The sequence below is a fragment of the Mobula birostris genome, chromosome 22 (genome assembly GCF_030028105.1).
Source record: "Mobula birostris isolate sMobBir1 chromosome 22, sMobBir1.hap1, whole genome shotgun sequence".
NCBI classification, from domain to species: domain Eukaryota; kingdom Metazoa; phylum Chordata; class Chondrichthyes; order Myliobatiformes; family Myliobatidae; genus Mobula; species Mobula birostris.
This window is the reverse complement of record NC_092391.1, coordinates 21,044,499-21,067,471: the sequence shown is the minus strand read 5'-3', so window position 1 is coordinate 21,067,471 and position 22,973 is coordinate 21,044,499. Positions and strand designations below refer to the sequence as shown.

The 22,973-nt window shown below is 37.1% G+C and overlaps 1 protein-coding gene across 1 annotated transcript in view; it reads left to right on the top strand.

Moving 5' to 3' along the window:
• The window catches only part of ubac1 (UBA domain containing 1), a 42,798-nt gene extending 23,245 nt beyond the window's left edge, over positions 1-19,553 (top strand). Inside the window, exons 7-10 of the mRNA XM_072240273.1 lie at positions 385-598; positions 1,259-1,345; positions 3,906-4,044; positions 7,594-19,553. Of these exons, the coding sequence (XP_072096374.1) occupies positions 385-598; positions 1,259-1,345; positions 3,906-4,044; positions 7,594-7,709 (556 nt within the window). The 3' untranslated portion in view covers positions 7,710-19,553. The remainder of the gene's footprint in view (positions 1-384; positions 599-1,258; positions 1,346-3,905; positions 4,045-7,593) is intronic.
• The last annotated feature ends 3,420 nt before the right edge of the window (positions 19,554-22,973 follow it).

Below are 22,973 nucleotides of genomic sequence, written 5' to 3'. Positions count from 1 at the left end.
CTCAAAGTGATTTTGTTTTGTGTTAAGTAGTACATTGTTATTTTGATGCTCCTTAAACAGAGCAGAAACAGTGTATTCTCAAATCTAGCTGTTCTTTAAACATCTGGCTAATGCCAATTATATTATCAATTGGGGAGTGGTATGTCAAAATAGTGTGTTAGGTACCCTAAGACATTTTGTTTTGAGTGCAATGATCAATCATTAGCCAATTTTAAGTTTTTATTGTATTTCAATTTCAAGTATAACTGTATAATTTAGATTTATTTAGCTTATGGATGTAGTGAGGAGTCTTAATTCTGCAGTCCCCATTCTGGGGTTTGAATATCTGTAGTATCGTTGTATCCAGCAGTACCAATAATTGCAGGGTTTCCCTTCGACCTCCAGTATGTCTGTAACACAGGCCATGGAGTGGCTGATTGAACATGCAGAAGACCCAGCAATTGATGCACCATTACCTGTTCCTGGAACATCTGGAGGAAGGAGAGCAGCTGCAGAAGAGGCAAAGCCGGAAGCAGTTAGTGAAACTTCCAAACAAGATGACCTGACTGACATCTTCAAGAGAATTAGGAGGAAACGGGAATTTCGACCAGAACCCAGAGTGAGTAGAATAAATTTTCCCCCAATGCTGATGTCATAGGGTTTGAATGTTGAATTTTCCTTGTGCATAATATAATTTATATTAGTAGGAGTGCTCACTGATGTGTAGATGTGCCACAAATGAGTTACAGGTAGTCATTTTTCCCTCAATCAGTTGTAGGTTTTGAAAAACTGCCTATTGAATGCTCTGCCTTCCAACTCTTTGATGTTTTAGCTGGCAAAATGAGGAAGATGGGGCTGCAGATTGCTGTGTTATTGGCCAAAGATGTGTAATGAGTCTGAGTACTTGGTCAGTGTTTGGAATCAGCTGCTTTAATTAATCCTACTCTTAATCCTCTGATCACTGCCCTATGACTGTTCATTACACAGGCTTTGAAGCCTTACAGATTTGTGGGAAATAGAAAGGGAAAGTCAAAAATAAAATTGAATCATGTTGCCAAACAGAGTTGATGGAGGCCATATGTAGTGATATTTCACAACTGTTTTTAAGATTCCTTTTCTGAATGCTGCTAAGCAACAGTAAGTATTAATCCTAAACAGACTGTGAAAGGATTTAAGTAATGTGCTTTTTTGGAAATTATCAATTTAAGTATGTAATGTCAAAGTAAGTGAAATGCATGTTGTGGAACAGTTGCCACTCAATTTGTATCTCCTTTGATAGGCAATGATTGCTCTCATGGAAATGGGATTTGATGAAAAAGAAGTAATAGATGCATTGAGAGTGAATAACAACCAACAAGATGCTGCTGTAAGTACCAGTGGGGCAGATAATTAAATGAAATAAAATACTGTCCTATAAATGCAGAGTGGTTGATATTTGGAATGTGCTGCCAGAGGAGGTGGTGGAATTGGATATGCCTACTATGTTTAAGATGCATTTAGACAGACACTTGACTAGCAAGGTATGAAAGGACACAGTCCTGATGCAGAAAAATGGGATTAGTGCACATCGGTCAGCAAACATGGTGAGCTAAAGGCCTGTTTCTGTGCTGTATAACAATGACTCCAAATACTTGTATCTAATTATATTCATTTTCATGGGATTCATAATTGCTTCACTGATTTCATCTAAACCGTGAACAGATTGTTTCACTTAAGGGGGGGAAGTATGATGTTTGCAAAATGAGTCACTGATAATTCAAGCAAAGGTGATATGCTTGTCTTTGTGAGTCAGCATGAAGCATGATACTGTATCCCTCTGAAGAGTAGTGCATTCACTTGCCATGATATTTTTCTCCATTCTGAGATTGTGAATAAAGTTTTATTTACAGCTGTTCCCTTTTGAATTTCTTAGTAATATCAACTGAAATAGAATAAAATTTAGTTAGTGGTTACAGCTTGGCTGCTGAGAGTTGGTTTGCTGTCTCAGAAGAAAATTGAAGCTCTCACTAGTGTAATGGTTAGCAATAATGGTCAATATGGTAAGTCCTGTTGCAAACCAAAATGTAGCAAATGGCTGGAGCTAGTGGAATATTGATAATGATGAAATTTTGGGTGGGTAAATTTTGTTAAATTATTCAGACTACTGAGAATCATGTTCTTAAAACATTTCAGCCCTTTGCTCCCAAAGGAAATATTTGTGCGAATTTGTTGGTTTTTGTCCTGTTATTTAAGCTAAGATGCTGTAATTTTTCTTTTTCTTCCTCATCCACTTCTCCCTCTGCATGCTGTCCACCCTGAGCTTACAATAGTGCTTTAAATATTTTAAGTGAGATTATAGCTTGACCAAAGAGGCATTAACAAAGCCTATGAAATTTAGTAAATCTCATGAATTATTAAGTGTAATAGTTTTACTTAAACGCTGAACCTCCCAGTTTTACATGAAGAGAGTGGTTGCTGAAGTAGTAGTTTGAAGAAGAGAGGCAGCTGTGTGAGTCAGATCAGCTAGAACTTTTAAAATTTATTTATTCAGAGATACAGCACGGAACAGGTCTTTTCATCTTAACAAGCCACACCACCCAGCAGACCACTTATTTAACCCAGCCTAATCACAGGACAATTTACAATGACCAATTAACCTGCTAACTGGTACATCTTTGGAATGCGGGAGGAAACCAGAGCATCCCGGGGAAAACCACATGTTCACAGGGAGAACGTTGAGCAGATCCACAACTGCAGCTCCCCTGGCTGGAATGAGGAGAATGTATCTGGGAATTTCTGAGACACCATAATTGTGATCATCTTTTAAAAAGGGAAAAAATAGGGATGAAACGGTTTGTAATATTTAGATCTTTTCCTGCTGTCTGACTTGGGAGTCACTGAAGAGATTCAAGATTAAAGATGACCTTTATCTGTCGCATATACATTGAAACACAATGAAATGTGTTGTTTTACATCAATAACCAACACGGTCAGAGGATTGTGCTGCAGGCAGCTCACAAGTGTCAACACGTTCCATCAAGCATTGTGACACCACATCTATATAAACTACTCTATTCCAATTTGTTATGGCAAGATATTACAAGATAAATGTAGAAAAGAATGTGAGGATATTTTGAAAGTTTTCTCAAAGTATAATAATCTCACTGATTCCTGAGGATCCTTAGACAATGACTTCTTGAAATACAATCACTTATACTATAAAGCACCTTCTGCCCCACCTGTGGCAGATTCTGTGAGTCTCACAGTAGCTATATCAGCAACCTTTAAAATCTGCACAACTGGGCTTGGATCTTTGACCTGGAGGACTACCAAAGAGGAAGAAAAGATGCTATAAATAAATTTTCTTCCAACTAAAACATGCCTGGAATATGATTTGACTGTGGATGCCAGCTGGATGTGTCTAAACCCATTGATGCTGCTAATGCCTAGTATGCTATCCATTTCCCAATTCACACCAGTACTTTTTACCTATCACCCTAGAACTTGATCACCTATGTTAGCTTGAGGATATATGATGCTTTAGTTTAAAACTCGTTTCCACTGCTTGGCCCTTTGCTGACTACAGCCTCTCAGCAAACAATCCTTATGCATATCCCCAGTTTTAATTGCCCAATGCTGATCAGACATTCCTTCACTCTGTAAGGACCAATGTCTGAAATTTCCTCACTGAACCCCTTATTATTTCCTGCTTTAAAATTGCTCCTTAAATCACCTATTAGAGCAAAAGTTTTGTTGTTGACCGTGAATTTGTTGTGGCAAAAATTTGTATAACCTTTCAAATAATCTGAGTCATTTTATAATATTAAAAGTGTAAAGTCTTGTAATTGAAAGATTCTGAATCTGCAAAATTGAATGGTTACCATACCAATTGATCTGCAAAGAATAAATTTGTAACTGATCAATAATAAGCAATTTTCATCAAACAGTGTGAGTGGCTGCTGGGTGATCGAAAGCCTTCCCCGGAGGAATTGGATAATGGCATTGATGTGGAAAGTCCATTATTTCAAGCCATTTTGGACAACCCTGTAGTACAGCTGGGACTGATTAATCCTAAAACACTGCTTGGTAAGTTTTCTTATAAAGCTTTGCTCTCATGATAAAGTAGAATTTCAAACTGTTACTTTTATTTTGACTCCTTGTATCTTTTGCAAACAGTTTTTCCTCTCTGTTTGCCCTTGCTGTTTCTCCCGGGGATGTTAACTACATCCAAGTGTTTATTTCCATATTTTCCTTGGGGTCTTATGAGTCTGATTAGGTTCAAGAGTTGGCCATTTGATCCTGAGATCTGTTCTCTTGTTCACAAAGATTGTGGCTGATTGACTTAGAGTTGAACACATCACCACACATCAAAGGTAATTTCACTCCCTCATTTATATTTAAAAAATCTTTCTATCCCTGCCTGAAATACTCAAAACAAGATTTCCAAAGCCTTCTGTGAAAAGTTTCAAAGGCATAAGGCCCACTGACATAGAAAATTTTGACCTCTTCTTCTTTAAATAGGCAATTCCTTGTTTTAAACAATGATTTCTAGTTCTAGATTCTCCCACAAAAGGGGACATTCTTTCTTTGTTTAATCTGTCAAGACCCCACAGGATTTTGCTTTATCCCCCCACCCCCTCGTCACCTTGCTCTTTTGATTTACAGAACAGAAAGGCCAAGCCTGTCCAATCTATCCCATAAGATAATCAATCCATTCCAGATATCAGTCTGGTATAATGTTCTCTGAACTGTTTTCAATGTGTTTAACACATTCCTTAAGTAAGGAGACCAACACATAGTACTCAGCAATACCAGTACTCACTCATAATGTGCAAAGGTATCCTGATCTATCTGCATCTTAGAACTCTAATCTCTAACCAACTTTCCCACCCAAATTGGAGAACTTTATACTTTTCTATGTTCTGCTCTTCAGATCGTTTCCCATATATATCCTATGAATCCTTCTGTGTCCTCTTCACTGTTTGCTTTCCTACCAATCCTCTGTGGCATTTGCAGATTTAGGAATCATTACTTTGGTTCCTTCGTCCAATTAATTTATGTAAAAAGTTGAGGTTCCACTCTCCTTGTGACACACCACTAGTTAAAATCTGGCCAACCAGAAGAAGACAGTTTGTAAGGTTTAACTAGTTTAGTTTCTGCTTTTCACATGCAAGATGTAATGAGCCACCCTCCCTTGTGAGCATGTACATTCACATAAGAGGCTAAATATTAGTTTGCAGCAGGAACTTTGCCTGGGATGTCTCTTGTCAGTAGGTTTCACTTCCATAGCCAATTTAACATTTGCATGACAACCTTTAAATAATATTTGAAAATAATTAAATAGGACGCAGTTGACAACTACAACTTCAGTTTGCTGAGATCAGTGACTCAGATTGGAACTCAGTGACTCAGATTGGAACTCAGTGACTCAGGGATTTATAAACTGTTTAGTGAGCAGTCCTTTGTAATTGTTACTATAGTATTGATGCCTTGCTTTGCAACAAAGCGTGACATTGATATAGTCAGATGTTCTCGGCACACTTTGGGAAGTTTAAATGTTCCTCAAATCATGCAGATTTGAATATTATACTTCTAAAAATGTTGCAGCTATCCGTGGATGTTCAGTGAGCAAGCTGACTGTGTGACTGTGTTACTGTAATGGTGTGGTTACCCTTGAGCAAACAGTGATCTTTATAAGCAAGAACGAAAACCTCAGTGCAAAGCTGCATAACAATTTATCTGTACAAAAATAACTTTCCCTCTGGACTTCTTTCGCAGTAGGACAATAGCGATGTTAGAACTATCAATTGCCCATGGCAGCTGTTATTATTGACTGGTTCTTTCAGAGCAGCCTAACTTGTTTTTGCTTTTGTTAGGTAGATGAGGAAAATATACTAAAGAACTCTCACAATGTGTGAGGTATATCTCCTTTTCTTAGAAATATCTTTTAATTCATTATATTTTATTTGCACTGTCTTGATCTGGGCAGTAGGATTATCAGGCCTGTGGACTTTCCAAGTATGATCAAAACTCTTGTACTTTTCTTGCATGGTTACCTCCAAGAATCCTATATAATTGTCTAACCAAGAGGTGGAGAAGTCTGTCATCTATTATTGTTTGTTCAATCCTGGCTTCAAAGGAAGGTGAAATTAATTTCTTAAACAGTTCCTCTGTTGCTTGGAAAATAATTTTGACAGTAGTCTCTCATTCAGTGTTATTAATTTCTGTAAAAAAAAAACTCCTCACAGACTCCTTGCAATACACTTTACCTGTAATTCACATAGCATTTGATTCTTCTTTGAAAAGATTCTGACAATGTGCGGACTCGTGAGGGGATTGGTCTGAGTGAATTGTGTCTTGCTTGTACTTTTACATCTTGAGTTTGCAAACAACCTTGGCTTTTTAGCAGGATTGGCAGAATTGCTGCTTGTTAGTTTTAGGCTACTGAGGGATATCAATATTTTTGTGAAATGGACTGAAAAATGGCATATGGAGTTTAATCCATAATGTGGGGTTATGAATTTTGAGAGCACGATTTAGGCAAGGACAAACACTGTGAATGGTAGGGTCGCGGGAAAAATTGAGGAACAGGGACTTCAGAGTACACGTCTAGAACTACTTGAAGGTAGTAATGCAAGTGGACATTGTGATTAGAAAGGCATACAAGATATTGGATTTTGGTAGTAAGGGCAGTGTATACAGAACTAGGGAGGTTCTGCTCCAACTTGAGAGAACCCTTGGCCAGACCTCAACTGTAGTACTGCATGCGGTTCTGGTCACCAAGGTATAGGAAGGATGTGATAGTGCTGCAGAGAATTCAAAGATTAGCCTAGATATATCCTGGAATGGAGTATTCCAGTTACGATGAGAGAATGGAAAAGCAAGACCTTTACTCCTTGGAATGAAGAAGGTTAAGAGGAGACATGATTGAGATATATGATAGGTATAGATGGAACAGTCACCAGAAAACTTTGCTCAATATCAGAGGTAATTAAAACAAAAGGATACAAGTTTAGAGTAATGGAGAAGAGATTTGAAGGGGTTATGTGGGGGACCACCTTTACCCAGAGAGAGTGGGAAGTACTGGAATCCCTGTCCAACAGTGTGGTTCACCATTCAAATATCGTGATGAACTCTTGAATGCTTTAGGTATAGAGGGCTGTGGACTGGATGATGGGGTAAATACAGAATGTTGCCCACTAGTCACCATGGACAAGTTGAGCCAAATGGCTTGTTTGAATTGTATATGATTATGATAAAACTGGTGAAACTAGCATGATCTTTTAAGTTCCTTAGAAGTTACTTGTTTGTCTTATTTTATTCACTTAATACTGAGCAATAGGAACTTTAAATCATAAAGGAATGTACTTCACTAATTGAAATTTTAATTTTTAAAATATGCATTGTAAAAATTAATATACCACAAGTGATTATTTTTTCAAATATGTAAAATATATTTAACAGCAAGGACAGTTTTAATCAAATTTCTTGAGATTTTTCAAAGTAATCTTTACTATACCATTGTCCAGAGTTTTGTGTTGTACTGCAATTCATTTCTCCTTTTTCTCTTCTTCCTCTAAACTCCCCCCCCCCACTCCCTATTCCATCCCCTGTCCCTCTTGCCCTGCTTTGCAGCTTTTGAAGATATGCTGGAAAATCCACTGAACAGTACTCAGTGGATGAACGATCCTGAGACGGGGCCTGTGATGCTACAGATTTCTAGAATTTTCCAGACATTGAATCGTACGTAGGACTTTCCCATTTTCTCCCCTGACACAGGTGCTTCCAGCTACACACCTGCAGCGATGGGTATTATTTCCTGAGAAGAGCAATTATGGATTGTTCACTGGTGGAACCTGTTTGTACTTAAAACGTGAGAAGCTTGCAGCTACATCCACTTAACTACTGTTGCCTTTGGATCTAATGTTTAAGAACTTGATCTGAGGTATTTTAATTTAAAAGAATAGTTGTTAGTAATTGCACAGAATTTGAGACATAAGAGAACACTTATAAAAACAAAATTTACAATGGTAATCCCACTTTGGGAAAAGGGCAACAATTGTGTTGTTTGGCATTTGGACGTTTGTGAACAGCCAAAGAACAAAGGGTAAAAAGCTTGGGATACACTAAACAGATGTTTACTATTATTTGAATTGCCTTGGTTTTTGAACTCTATACCTCTTCAAAAGGGAGCGAGCGACTTTGATAACAGGCGAACTGTACTGTTCCTTCAGAAATGCACCAAAGCAAATGTGGAATGACCTTAATGAGAGGTTTGAAGATCTTGATTATCGAGGTTGTCAGTCCTCTGTGAGAACCTCAAAATTTGCAGCAACGCACCATAAAGGAGACAATCCTGGAGACAGTAATGATTGCAATATTGAAAATGTAATCATTGTAACTGAATAAGTTTTTCTTATCACATCTTTTACTAATATGTAGGTTTGGCATTTCCATGCACCCTGTAACATTAGAGGTCCATCATTCAAAATGCTCACAGTGCCAAATAAGTCGATTTTAGAGTAAGTAATACTTCTCCCACTGTTTTTATTTTAAAAGAAAAATTCATACCGTAATGAAAATAAATGGTTCCTTTGTAGCTTTGGAAGTTCTCTTTCACTATAAGGTACTGAATTGCTTATTACTGCTGTGTATAAGAAATCTTTAAATGCTGATTTTTATAGATCTCTCTATTTGGAGAACTTTTACAGTTGAGTCTTACTTGTGATATCCCCAGGTTTTCCATGCACCAGCTGGTAACATCTCTGGGGGACAAGGGGAAAAACTAAAATCCATACTTATTGTGACATACAATGATGAAGCCATCCAATGAAATTGATGATTACCATGAACGAATGAAATTGTTTTGCTTTTAAGCTAGTTTTTCCAGTGGTGAGATACTAAAATTGGTGTTGGGGTTGAATGCTGGAGTAGTCATCTGTGTATGAAAAGGAAATGCTTTGGCTGCTAGGGTTTAACTTTACACTAGAACGTCTGTAAGTAGTAAAATTTGATACACTATCAAAACAGAGACCAAGCATAAGAAGTGCTTTGGTCCCCATAGAGCAAAATCTGCTTTTGCTCTGAAAAATACTTACAAAATCACTAAACATGAAGGCACAAGCAGTTCTTCCTGTTGTGCTTGGTTGTGTTTTATAAGTGTTCTCCTTGCTTTAAAACGTGTACTGAAACTATCAGGAGGTACTGATTCACAAACAATGTTAATTTGTAGTTTGGAGTGTGAGACTACCAGTGCTTTTTTAAAAATAGAATGAGCAGAGTGAAAGGTCTTTTCTGCATTTATACTGGGTGAAAAGATTATCGAAAGATTTTCATTAAAATGGGGAACTGTCTGGGTGCTGCTTTTTTTTTGGAATTTAGTTGAGTTTCAATTTTCTACTGTTTCATTTGAGGTGATCTTCTCATCCTCAAGTAACCTGTCTTTATTGATATGGAATAGATTGGGTTGTCCGGGAAATAGTTTTTACTGCGTGAAGTGCAGATTTAAGGTGGTGTGGAGAATAATTGCAACGCAGAAACTTCTAGCTATTAACTAGAGGAACTGAAGTGCTTTAATTGCATAAATTGGGTTAATTTCTACCTTACTTCCGAATGTTCCAGGAATTCTGCTTAACGACTGCCCGGCCCTTCTACCCCACCATGCTTGATTCATTGCTTTAGGTACAAATTCATGGTTCCTAGCATTTTTGTATGCCCTGCTGAAAATGACAAAAAGTGTAAGCCCAATGAATAGTTTCAGTAGGTATTTTTGGTTCTTGGAGCAGAAGAATGAGAGGTGATATCACTGCATAGCACTTGTGTGTAATTAATTTCTCAATTGTAGAAATGTATGGCTTTATGATATTAAACTGATCCATACCATGCCAACCAAATGAGCAATTAAGAATAATCGCACTTGCCAGGTCTTATCGGCTGCCTTGTGGTTTTCTACATATTGAATGCTCATCTTAGAAATTCTCATATGGAGAGGGTCATTTTATCTCCACACCCTGTCAGGTTGAATGCTCAAGAACTGGATGAAAGAGATTACCCATCCTTCAGTACACCAGCGCAAACCTAATTACTGTTTAATCTTCACCATGACCTTTTAATATTTGCTGTTGCCAGCAGTGGAAAATATTCCACTTATCATCATCACTTTATTGCTTAGATAAGCTGTCTTTTGGGATCCACCAACAAAATTGCCCTACCTGGTATCTTACCATTCTTTGGGTATTTTCCCACTTTGTTTGCACTCCTCCAAAGGTACTATCTTGTACTTCTTCAGATTGAATTCCTCTTCGCAATTTGTTAGCAATTTTTCATTTGTGAAGGAACAAAAATTCTCTGGAGAATGACCTCATTTACCACATGATCTGCTTACTGAGCAATTGCTATTTGTACTCTGTCTGTGATAGTGTATGTTCGCTACTGAGGGAAACAAGTAATTCAGGTTATGAATGCTTGCTTCAATTCTCAGTTTATGCTTATCTACCATATGCCTCAATACATACACTGAGAGATCCTTTGTGATATATGTGTGTGAAAGAATCTCTCAAGTACTTTGTTGAAAATGGGGCAATATAGTCTTTTCACTTGTGAATGTGCCATTCATTCATTCCCAATTCTAGAACAGAAAATCAGATGATCACCCCTACCTTAATCACCCTGCATTAAATGATTATAAATAGTAAACTTCTCCTAAAGGCCCATGCAAAATTATAGAAATTTGAAATTGGGTCTCTTATCAAGTCCAAATTTTTTGCTCATCTCTTTGATCTGGTACCATCTTTTTGTTACATGTAAGTTTAAAAAAAATAGCTCCTCTAAACTTTGCCTTCCAAAAGAAGTGTTTTAAGCATGTCATCACCAAATGATTAATTTGCATAAGGACTTTGAAATATTGTACCTTTTTTTGTTGTTGCTAGCACTCCATTTTATACAATTACTCTCCCATTACTGCCATTTGGATCATGAAATTTCACCCTTACAAGCTTCACAAATAACTATCCAAGAAGTTTGAGATTCAGAATAAAATTCAATCGCAGAATTTGTGTTTGAAAGCAAAGTAAATGCCTTTTTCCCCTTCTTGCGTTTCTTGATACATGTGTAGATGATGTGGCTCTGTGGTATGGAAAATTGTGATGCAGCCTGTTTATTTCTGGGATTGCAACTACCACTGGGTATGTTGGGTTGTCTGACCTTGAGTATGTATTGTTTAGATAAAGGTAGAGCTGAGTAAGGAAATTCAAGGCATTTCTGGGGACAAATCAAAAAAACTGATTTCACTACTGTGAAGACGAGGTAACCTCCCAAAAATTGTAATGGCTCTGTTTCCCTCCTGTCAAGTGATATGTCATAGAAAATTTTCAATGGATATTGATATGTAGGTTCTTATTTCCGAGTTATATGCTCCTTTTAAAATGTAAGTGAGTCACACTTTCTGATCTGTCCTCATCTCGGCATTTACCATTACACAGTGCAGATTTCAAGCTATTGGGAATTGCTGCCAAGAGCTAATTGCAGCATCCATTTGCAGAAACAAACATTTTTAAAATTGACTAATGAAATCAGAAGGAAAGGAAAATGTTACTAATCCACAGTGCATCTGCAAGCTTGTGAAAAGCAGATTAACTTAAAAGAGCCTATTTTCACTTTTAGATGCTGACACCTTGATAGCATGTTTTCCAGTCCTTATTTCATTATTCTAATATTCATTATTTATATTCTACCATTTTAAAGAAGTGATTCCATTTTAGGATTCTTAGCAAGTGGTAATTTATTTGTTATTAAAATCAGCTGCATGACAGATGGAGGGATTTTTTGAATTAGGAAAAGTTATTTTTAAATGCATCTTACCTGTTTTTAATAATTCAAATTTGAATGAGAGTTTAATGGCAAATAACCATATGCAATTTTCTAAATGTAGACCTTCAGTCTACAGATTTGTGGGTTATGTTAATTATGTTAGTAATACAATGTAATGTCTGTATTGAGATCATTATGTAATGTCTGCATTGAGGCCTAATGGAAATGGAGTGACCTTTAGCGGAATTGGGCACTTAACTTGGTTAATGTGATATCAATGTACAGAAGTGCGTACTAGTGGCAGAGAGTGGGTGGTTTGACTGTAGCACCAAGAGGCGGAAAAATAAAGGATGTGGGATGGTGAGAATCGGTGTAGGTTGATTTATACAGTGGCAAAAAGATGTGATTTAGTGAAGCTCAAATAGTAACTGATCACTGAGCATGCCATGCTGGAGTCTTTTCATGCATTTTTTTTTACTCAGTTCTTTTCCAAACATACTGTACTTAAGCATAACAAGGCCGTGTTCATTCTGTTGGTCTTTCACTACTATTCTTGTCTGCTTTCTAATTTGGAAACTGTTACAACCAGCAATAATGTAATTTTCCTCATACCTTTAAGGCTCCAAGTAAATGCAGTCTTTCAAACTTGCATTCGCCCCTATCACTGCAGATATGCCAGCTCCCTATGTGATTCTCCCTATGTTTTATTTTACCAGATCTTCAAGAGTCGCAATATGGGCTTGATACTACCACTTGTTGATATCTAGTGCTTGTTAAGTTGTCTAATCTTTTCTTGATTCAATCTGTAGTTTGGGCCTTTGTCTTTTTGATAGGATTCACATTTATGATGTGTAACGTAGATGACCCTCTCTTCCCTGCATTAATTTAAATATTTGTTTTTCTTGTGCCCTTTTGGAGAATGCCCAGAAACTGCACCAGAATTTGGCCCTTGTGATCACCTTACAGAAATATTACTTCATAAGAATGGAAATTAATTAAATATAATTCCAAAGGCAAATTCTGTTAGAATAGTAAAGGGTTAACTTTAGCTAGAGTCATAGAGTATCTTCCACCAATTGAGCTTGTTTTATTTCTGGTTTGGATGAAATGCTTTAGCCAATATCCCTGCCAGTATTTATCTTTTAATCAATATATATTAAAAAGTTGATTATTTGGTCATTTCAGTTTGCTGTGGGAGCTTGGTATTTCACATGATAAGATAGTGACTAGTCCTAAAAAGTACTTGCATTGTGAAAAGCACCATACGGTATATTTGCTGGGTCATTTTGTTGCTATCATTGTGCCGGGCCTGAGCTGTGGGGAATACACTGAATTGCTGCGAGTCAGTTATTGTTTTGAAAGGTGACTAATAAAAACCATCCAAACTGTAATGTTCTCCTGAAATAGATGAGAGTAAATATCTTCATATTGATAAATTGCTTAACATTTCTTTCAAGTGATCTATTTAAATTCTTTACAATTAGTTACAGGTCACAAAATATTTCTTTCTGACTACCACTGTTCCCATTAAGCTGCACAGGTGAATGGCTGTGCAGTAACTGAAATGCTCCTCTGCAGATAGACCTTGTTGCAGTGTGGCTGGAATTTTCTTATGTATACAGTGCCTTGTAGAAGTATTCAGCCCCCAACCCTTTGTTCACATTGATGAGTATTACAATATAACTGAGTATTTTTATTTGTGAGTTATATGTTTGTTCCTTTTTTCACAGTACAGCCCAAAAAACAGGAACTTGTAAAGCATGAAAAACTAAAAATTCGAAGCTGAAATGTCAGCAGTTTAAAAGTATTCATCCCCCTTTGCTCAGTACTTAGTTGAACCATCCCTTGCAGCTAGTACAGCCTGTAGATTTTTTGGATAAGTCTCTATTAGTTTTACACAATGTGGTAGAGCAAGAGTTGCCCATTCCATTTTGCAAAATTACTCAAGCTGTGCCAGGTTAGTTGGGGAGCAGCGGTGGACAGCAATCATGAGGTCTTGCTAGAGATGTTCAATTGGGTTGAAGTCAGGTCTCTGACTCGGCCTCTCAAGGACATCAATTTTCTTCATTTGAAGCCACTCCATGGTTGCTCTGGCAGTGTGCTTTGGGTCATTGCCCCACTGAAAGACTAACTTTCTCCCCAGTTTAAGTTTTCTGGCAGAGGCTAGCAGGTTTTATCCAGGATCTCTCAGTATTTAGCAGCATTCATCTTCCTGACCAGATTAACAGTCCCTGCTGCTGAAAAAGCATTCCCATATCATGACAGTACCTCCACCATACTTTGCTATAAGGATGGTTTTCCTGGCTGATGCACATTTTATTAGATTTATGTCATACATACCACTTAGTGTTGAGACCAAAAATTTCAACATAAATCTCATCCAACCGCAAGACCTTTTCCCACATCTTTACGGTATCGACTAATTGATGCTTTGCAAAGTTCTTACAGGTAAAGGTATGCTCTTTTTTTTTAAGCCAAGGCTGCTTTCTTGCCACTATTCCATAAATACCCTTTTGACACAAGGCCTTAGCGATTTTGGAACCATGAACTTCATCTCCAGCTGCAGCCACTGACTTCTGCAGCTTACTCAGAGTGACTGTTGGCGTCAAAGTAGCTTCTCTGACAAGTGCCATTCTTCTCTGGCAACTAAGCTTAGAGGGATGGCCTAACCTAGGCAGTGTGGTTGTGGTTTCATTTTTTTTCCTCTCGTTTCTCGATGGACGGAGCTCTGAGGAATGTTCACTGTCTTTGAGATGGTCTTGTACCCAGCCCCAGATTTGTGCTTCTCTATTATCATTTCCTTTCTTTGTTTTGAAAGCTCTTTTGTCTTCATTTTCGTTTAGTCTGTTGAAAATCTGGTATACTGCTGAACCCTACAGATTCATGAAAAAAACAAATTAATTGAAAAGCAGATGATCCTCCAATTTTCTACATCAACTAATTGGGTGTATTGGTAAGGTGATGTGTAGTGTTGCATCTGAAGAAAGTTAGCATAGTAATTACAAAGGGGTGAATACTTTTTTTAGCCTCAAATTTGGTTTTTAATTTTTAGTAAATTGTTGACAGGTATTGGAATCTTTCTTTTGATTCAACATGATGCTGATTAGCTCAAAATAAATCCAATATATTTTAAGTTTAGGAAATGAGACAGTAAAATGTGAGAATAGTTGTTGAATACTTTCAAGGCACTGTAATGTTAAAAATTGAAATCTGTGTTAATATCATTGTGAAATGCCCTGTAATTGATAATTAATATATCCATAAATTTTCTAAATAATAGACTTAACGCAACCTTTACTTTGAAACATTTTAGAGCACCAACGTATTTACATTTTCAGTGTTTCAAGTTACAAGACTGTTGAAACTTGAAACACTGAAACTGTAGCAATAAACACAGAATAGAAATGAGTACCTCATTGTTAATAAGCCACCAGCCTGCCAAATACTACCTTCTATTCAAAACATTTAAATTTTGCATTGTGCCTATCAGTTGTTTTGATTGTTTGACATCATTACTTGTGTTCAGGAAACATTCAAAGTGCTGTGCAGTTTTCAGGCTGTTTATTTTTTTTTTGGGGGGGGGAATAATCCTGCTCAGAGCTATGCTTGGTCCACACAGCTGTTTAAAAAAAAAAATAGGAAATTAGAGGGAATGTTGCTGATTACCATATCCTGCTCCTGAAATGAAATGATACGATTGGTTAATATACTCTGATATCTTCATTATTAACATTTAAATTTTCCACAAGAATTCCAAACTTTGAATTATTTATACTTGGAATTATTGAATTGTACCAAATAGCAGATGATGGTGTACAGTCTGGAGATGTATTTGCTATTAGTGATGTCTGTCACCTTGAGCTTTCTATTTCCATCCCTTCTCAAAGGAATTTGGGCAACTTGCTGAGTTTGCTTTGAGACATCCTATTTGAACATTCAAAAATTGTGCTTTCTGATATCCCTATGTGAAAGTTTCTAGGAGATTTAAGCTTGTCCACAACCCTGGAGGAGGAAATGAAAATTATCTAGTGGGATTCCCTCTAATATTCGCAATCTGTTAAAACTGATTCAAGCTTGTGTTGTGAGCTCTGTAGCAGTTATTGCTGTGATTCTTTCTAAGCCAAATGACTGTGCTATCACCTTGCAGCAAGTTACACTGCTGTCATTATGTAGCCTCAAAATTGGTCCTCTTGCCAATTGTTTCTAGTAATTTGTCTGATTCATACAGAAATTAAAAGTCAAGGAGGCATCCATTTCTCACCTGAATATTATCCACTGACTGCTGCTGCTGTGATGCAGAACATTAGAAACTGAATTCTCTGCAGTGTTACTGCTTTCTTTATGTCTAAACCAAACTCAGTGAATCATTTAGAATAGCTACCTTGGATATTTATATATTTCTATCAGTGATATACATGCATTATGAGAATCTGAAATGATACCTGTGAAAATGCTACATCAATTTATTGTAAAACTGTCAGTTGAAAACCATTGCAGTTCTGTGAATAGTCTTTTTGAATTAGAATGTGTGGCTGGGACTCCCCTTGCTCTCTCAGATCAGGTAAATTTCTCGAGAAGTTAAACTTAATCATAACCTTACCATTTTCATTCTTACAATTAAAGAATATCGAGCCAGAATGATTTTTCCTTCTAAGATGGATACCCAGTCTCATGCAGAGACACTTAGTTTGTAGAAGTCTATATAGATTTAGATTTTTTTCTTACTGAGAATGTGATATATCTGTGAAAATATAAGACTATATTTTCATTTCTAGATCAATTTATTTTCGAAGTGAAGTCTCTATCTGTAAAGCAAGGAGTTCACAGGGTCTTGCATTGAAAGCAGGATACTCTCATATGTGTGAATTCCATCACTGACTCTAGTTTTTCACTTTCTGGCCCAGTATATGGCATCTGCAGTTTCTGGACTTGCATTGAGAAGAGAGACTTGCATTGAGAAGAGAGACTTGCTAAACTTGTAACCTTCACCAGTTTCTGGTTAATAACTACCATCACAGCAACCTTCTCTGCATTCGTACTGGTCACTTTGTATGTGGTACATGCAACTGTGTTGATCAGATACATAGCTCTATTACTTGGTACACTTATCGATGGTACAATAGGGAAATAGAATTCAGACTCGTATTAGCTATAGGGGTTGGTTCCTCATTTGTCTTAAGTCAACCAAAAATCAAAAAGATAGTTGTATGTTCCATAATGTACTGTACATTGCTATCATCTCATTCCTGCAGCAGTATTTGCCACTTTCTGCCACTCATCTCAAACCTTTAGTTATTTTACAAACTATCCCATGGATGTTAGAAGCACTATTGTTTGTTTCATTTGATTTAAAAAAATTTTTTTTTATATAAGCAAAAAAAACCCCAAAAGAAAAAAAGAAAAAAAAACCCCAAGAAAAAAAAACAAAACAGGGCGAGACCAACAGCTTATATCGGACATGTTCAATAATGTCGTTAACTCCGCTCCTCTCATCATATAATTTAAATTTAGAAAAAAGATTTGGAAAGGTCAGATTACATCATATGAAAATGTTGCATAAAAGGTTTCCAAGTTTCTTCAAATTTAACCGAATGTTTCATTTGATTTACAGCAATGTCCTTGCCTGCAAAAGATGCAGATGGGACAAATACATTTGATCATCTCTGTGTCAGGCAATGTGTAGTGTTGTTTTGACTTTGGGTTTAAGTTGATCTCATGATTTGAATTGAAGAATTATTTAATTTTCTTGCCAGTCTAATTGTGCTGCTTTTGTTTTATTTCTGAAAAATACCAGCTCTTCATAATGTCCTCCTCTGCTGTTTGAGAGAAACATCCTCAGATAGTGACCCAGAATATATATCAGCAGTGTATGATATAATTCCACTGATGTATTAAATGGTTAAAGGTCAAATGCAGCCACTCTATTTCAAATCTTCAGCATTCTCAAGTTAATCTATTGTTTGTAATGGACGTAATTGATGTGACAATTTGATGTGGGAGGGATTGAGATGATGGACAAAGTGTGGGTGAGAGAACATAAGGGCTTGGATTAGGGTGCAGTACAAACATGCTATATTCAACCAAATGCTTTGGCTGGTGCTATATCTATTGAATTGGATTATGTCCCCTTTCACTTTTTATCAGGATTGTGGTCTATGATGTGCAACTTCTTAGTTCAGGGTAAAACTGCGATCATACAGCCTGTCAGAGTTTTGCCTTTTACTGCGATACAAAACTTTAGTGAGAAGCAGAACTGAGCATTCATTTTAATGTAAATGTAAACTTACCATGACTTTTATTGTCTATATTCATTGTCATTGACACATCAACAATCAAACAAAAAGAATTTAGTGGCAGTTACGGAATCTGATCATTAATTGTGCCATTGATTTGGCTGGTCAGGTTTCTTAACTCTGTCAGTAAACTCTTCAGCTGTACTGCAACTTTGATCTCTGGTTACACACCTGTTTTTCAAAATCTAGAACATTAGTTCTCAACTATACAGCTGTTAAGAGCCATGTCATCAGCATATAATGTTGGAGTGTTATCAGTTAAGGCTAGTCTTGTAGGGCTTTTGGGTGTTTACAAGAGCATCATCTAAATTCACCTGCCCAATATCTTCATGATTGTCAGCTATTGGAGAAGGAAAGCGAATTCCGATCTTGCATCCTTATGAGAATTATCTATTGACAGCAGAAGTAGCATCCAGAATGTACTCTGCTATATACCTCAATGTTGATGGTTTGTTTTGTGGATATGGCCAAGTTCCCTGCAAACTAGAAAATGAAAGATGCTTTTTTTCAAAAAAAGTGTTGTGTTATTATTGTCTGACTGCTTTAGGCTGACCTGAATCAACTTTTAGGAAGATAGACATATTGAACCTCATCACCAGTTTTATAATCTTGTACTTTTGTAAGATTGGAAGCTGGTTCAAGATAGAGGCCTGGTCAATGTATTCTTTTTCATTTTCATTGTTGTCCCATGGAGAAGAGTACAGAGCTTTGGGTCAGGTGTGGCTAAACGAGACTAATTGAATTACATTTTCAAAGAGTTCGATACGTTAAATGGTATTGCAAGAATACACAATTTTCAGAATCTAGCCCTGCAAGATACAACAAAAATGAGTTAACAGAAGGAAGAGAAGCTTGAGCCAGGAAGAGAAAGAGAGATGAGAGCTGGCATTGATTTCTTTAGCCCAGCCCACTTACAGGGTCTTTGTAATGAAAACAGCAAAAGATATAAATCTGCTATCATTCGGTCTGAGCAAATTAAGTTCATGGTCTACATTAATACGACAGATTTTAATACTGCATATGAGGATTTAATATAAGAATCATTTTGAGGCGAGGCAATCTCAAATAAATTCCTGTCTTCATTTATTAACTGCAGTTCTGCTGCAATTCTGGTTGTATCTGGTGGACAAGGGAAAAGTGTGCATTAAAGCATTCCTGTTGTTCCCCAGTTTTTAATAGAGTATTACTACACAGGGTTTCTACAGACCAATGCAGCTCTTCGTGAAAATACATTGCAATTCTGTGTTGCATCTCTCTTTTCTGTGTTCTGATTAATTGCAATTGCTTGTAAAACAGCCCTCAATTGTCAAAAGTTGTTCTTTCCCAAGTTAGGATTGGCACAATTTCTCCCCATTTCCTGTACCTATTTGGAGTGACTGTGAACTGGTTTTGTGGATTGTGAAGTGCACAGTTCTGATACTAATGTGAACTGATTTCAGGTTGTTTGACAAAATGTTTGGAATTTATTTATTTGCAATAAAAGATTTAAGAGTCTGATTGTATTTATATAATGTACTTTCAAAACACACTACAAAAATGAGTTAAATTATAGCATTTCTCCATATGAATGAGCTTGTTTGAAATGTGAATATATCAACTATATTCAACGATTCAAAGTACATTTATTATCTAAGTATATATGCAGTATACACCCCTGAGATTTGTCTTCCACACAGACAACCAGGAGACAAAGAAAACCATGGAATCTGTTCCAAAAAAAAAAGCATTGAACCTTGCCCTGCGCAAAAAGAATTAAATTGTGCTAACGGCAGCAAAAAAAAATGGAAAACACAATATGAAAGACAAAATTGAAAGAATCCAGGCCGCTCGGTCAAAATCACCCAAAATACCAACAAAGAAAGGAGCAATCAAAGCAGAAATGCATCATAACGTGAAATAGAGTCCAATTCACAAATGGCAAGCTACTGCTGGATATGCTGACAATATTGTAACCAAAATGTACAAGAGCAATAGACAGAAGCTATAAGGTTGCAGAAGCCTGAGGGGTGCAGACTCATTTTCTCCAACATTCCTGGAGATACATATGTATAAGATCACACACAAACAGTTTCATAATGGGTGCTGCCAATGGCCCTTAAGCATTTAGCAAGGTTGTTTAATGAGTAAGCAGTTTAAGTATAGATCAGTTTACCAGCCTAGTAAAGATAAATTGGTTTATTGGGGAAAGCAGAGGCCAATTTAAATTACAAGCCAACCAGTTGAATTTCCAGCATTTTGTTTTCAGATTTGCGGCATCTACAGCAATGTTCCCTATTTTTTTTTAAACTGTTGTTCTGAGCTGGAAAGTTTTACACGGCCTGAAATCTGTGCAGCATTTTAATTTTTTTTTGTAATTTGCATACTATGAATGTTTAGAATGAAACTTTTAAAATTGCATACTTTTTTATTAATTGAAGGGTATAATGAAATACACTACAAAATATTTCACATTTCATAAAATTTTTTCATCTGTCTTTATTCCAGCTGCGCAGCAACAAATGCTGTGTGCATGGGAGCATTTCAGTTATATGTGGCTGCACAGTTGCGCCGGTGAGAGGGAGCGGTAATCTACAGGTTTTTTTTACGTTCAACCTCAGTGTTGATTTTGGTGCAGAATGTGGGTGTGGGAAATGAATAGAACGAGTACGCACAGATAATTCACTGCTTGCTTGGCTATTGCTACTCTCAAAATCAAATGTGATTACCGGATGAGCAAGAACATTAAACTATTGAATGCATACAATTGTATTAAGAACCTGGTCTCAGATCTTGGTGGTCCCACCATGCTAAATAGACGTCAGAATCAGGTTTAATATCACTGGCATACAATACTGTGCAAAAGTCTTGGCACCCTAGATTTTTTATATAAATTGTATTTTAGATTTTATTTTTGTCTTATACGTTAATGTGTCAGTAGAAAAGAGCAAAATTTTAGATTTACAAATATTCATTTTCCAAAAAATGAAATGTTGTATTTCATTAAAGTAATATTAAATAATAGACCACTTTTCAAATATGAACTGGATAACTTTGTAGGTATTTATGTACCTCAGTGCATCTTTAAACAAAGATAACAAACGGGATGCTACTGATCAATGACATAATGAGCTGAATTAACGAAACTGATCAACTGAAACAGAAACAAGTGCTTGAGTCTAACTGGGCAAAGGACAACCAAACTACAAGGTGAGGATGTGGCAGATGTCAGTGTTTGACCTTCAAATCATCAATTCTCACACCATGGCAAGAGTGAGCATAGCAACAAGACAAAACGTAGTCATACCTCATCAGCAAGGTCCTCGTCAACCCAGAAATTTTGCAGCAGTCTTGACTTTCAAGATAAGCTGTCCAAGCTCTTCTGACGAAGTACAGAGAAACGGGCAAGGTTGAGGACCAGAAACGCAGAGGTCAGCCGTGCAAGCAGTGCACAAATGAGAGAGACATCAAACTGACGTCCCTTCTAAAATCAGAAGTCCGGCACTGCTAACAGCTCTATCATTTTCGTATGATATTTTCTTGTATCATTGCTATGAACTCTCAGGAATCCAAGCACACCCCTCTACAGTACGGACAAGTCTTGTTAGAACTGGTCTTCACGGAATAGTTGCTGCCAAAAAGCCATTCCGCCGATGTGGAAACAAAGCCAAGAGACCCGCCTGTGCACAAAAATACAAGGGCTGTGGTGCTGAACAATGACTTGCCTGTGCACAAAACTACAGGGGCTGTGGTGCTGAACAATGGCAGCAAGTGCTCCGGATTGACAAGTCAAAATTTGAAATTTTTGGCTCATACGGGAAGCAGTTTGTCCATAGAAGAGCTGGAGAGTGCTACATGGATGGATGAATGTCTGCAGCCAACAGTGAAGCAAGTAGATGTTTGTGGCTGCATTTCTGCAAATGGAGTTGGTGATCTGGTCAGAATTAATGGAACCCTTAATGTAAGTATAAGCAGATTCTCATCCATCACGCGAATACCATCCAGAAAGATGTCTGATCAGTCCCAACTTCTTTCTGCAGCAGGATAATGATCCCAAGCACATGGCTAAGTTTATAAAGGACCATCTTTAGTGGAAAGAAGAGTCCTGCAGCAGATGGTATGTCCTCCACAGAACCCTGATCTCAACATCATTGATGCTATCTTGGGATTACCTGGAGAGACAGAAGCAAGCAAGCCAGCCAAGTCTGCAGAAGGACTGGCAAGTTCTCAAAGATGCTTGGAACAACCTACCATCTGAATTTCTAATAAAACTGCTCAACAGTGTATCTAAGAGAATTGATGCAGTTTTAAAGGCAAAGGGTGATCACACCAAATATTTGATGTAATTTCTTGCTGTTTACTGCTCTTTATAGTATTTTTTGATAATTAAAATTTTTCATTTCATTATTTTTAAAAGCATCTTCTCTTTACAGAATTTTTTTTACAATGCCTAAGACTTTTGCACAGTACTGCCCTGAAATGTGTTGTTTTGCAGCTGCAATACCTAATAATTAAAAATATAAAAAATCAGGTCATGCAAAAAGAGGGGGAAATACTGAGATAGTGTTCATGGGTTCATTGTCCATTCAGCAATCTGCTGGCAGAGGTGATGTGCTGTTCCTCATGTTGAATGTGTCTTCAGCTCCTGTGCCACCTCCTTGATAGAGGCAACGAGAAGAGGGCGTGTCCAGGGTGATGGGGATCCTTAATGATGGATGCTGCATTTTTTGAGGCACAACCTTTTGAAGGTGGCCTGGATGCTGGGGCAGCATGATAAAGCTGGGTCTTTTTGCACCTTTTCTGATCCTGTGGAACGGCCCCTCCACACCAGATGGTGGTGCAACCAGTTAGAATACTGTCCATGGAACACCTGTAGAAATCTGCGAGAGTATTTGGTGATGTGCCAATTCTCCTCAAACACCTAATGAAATATACCAT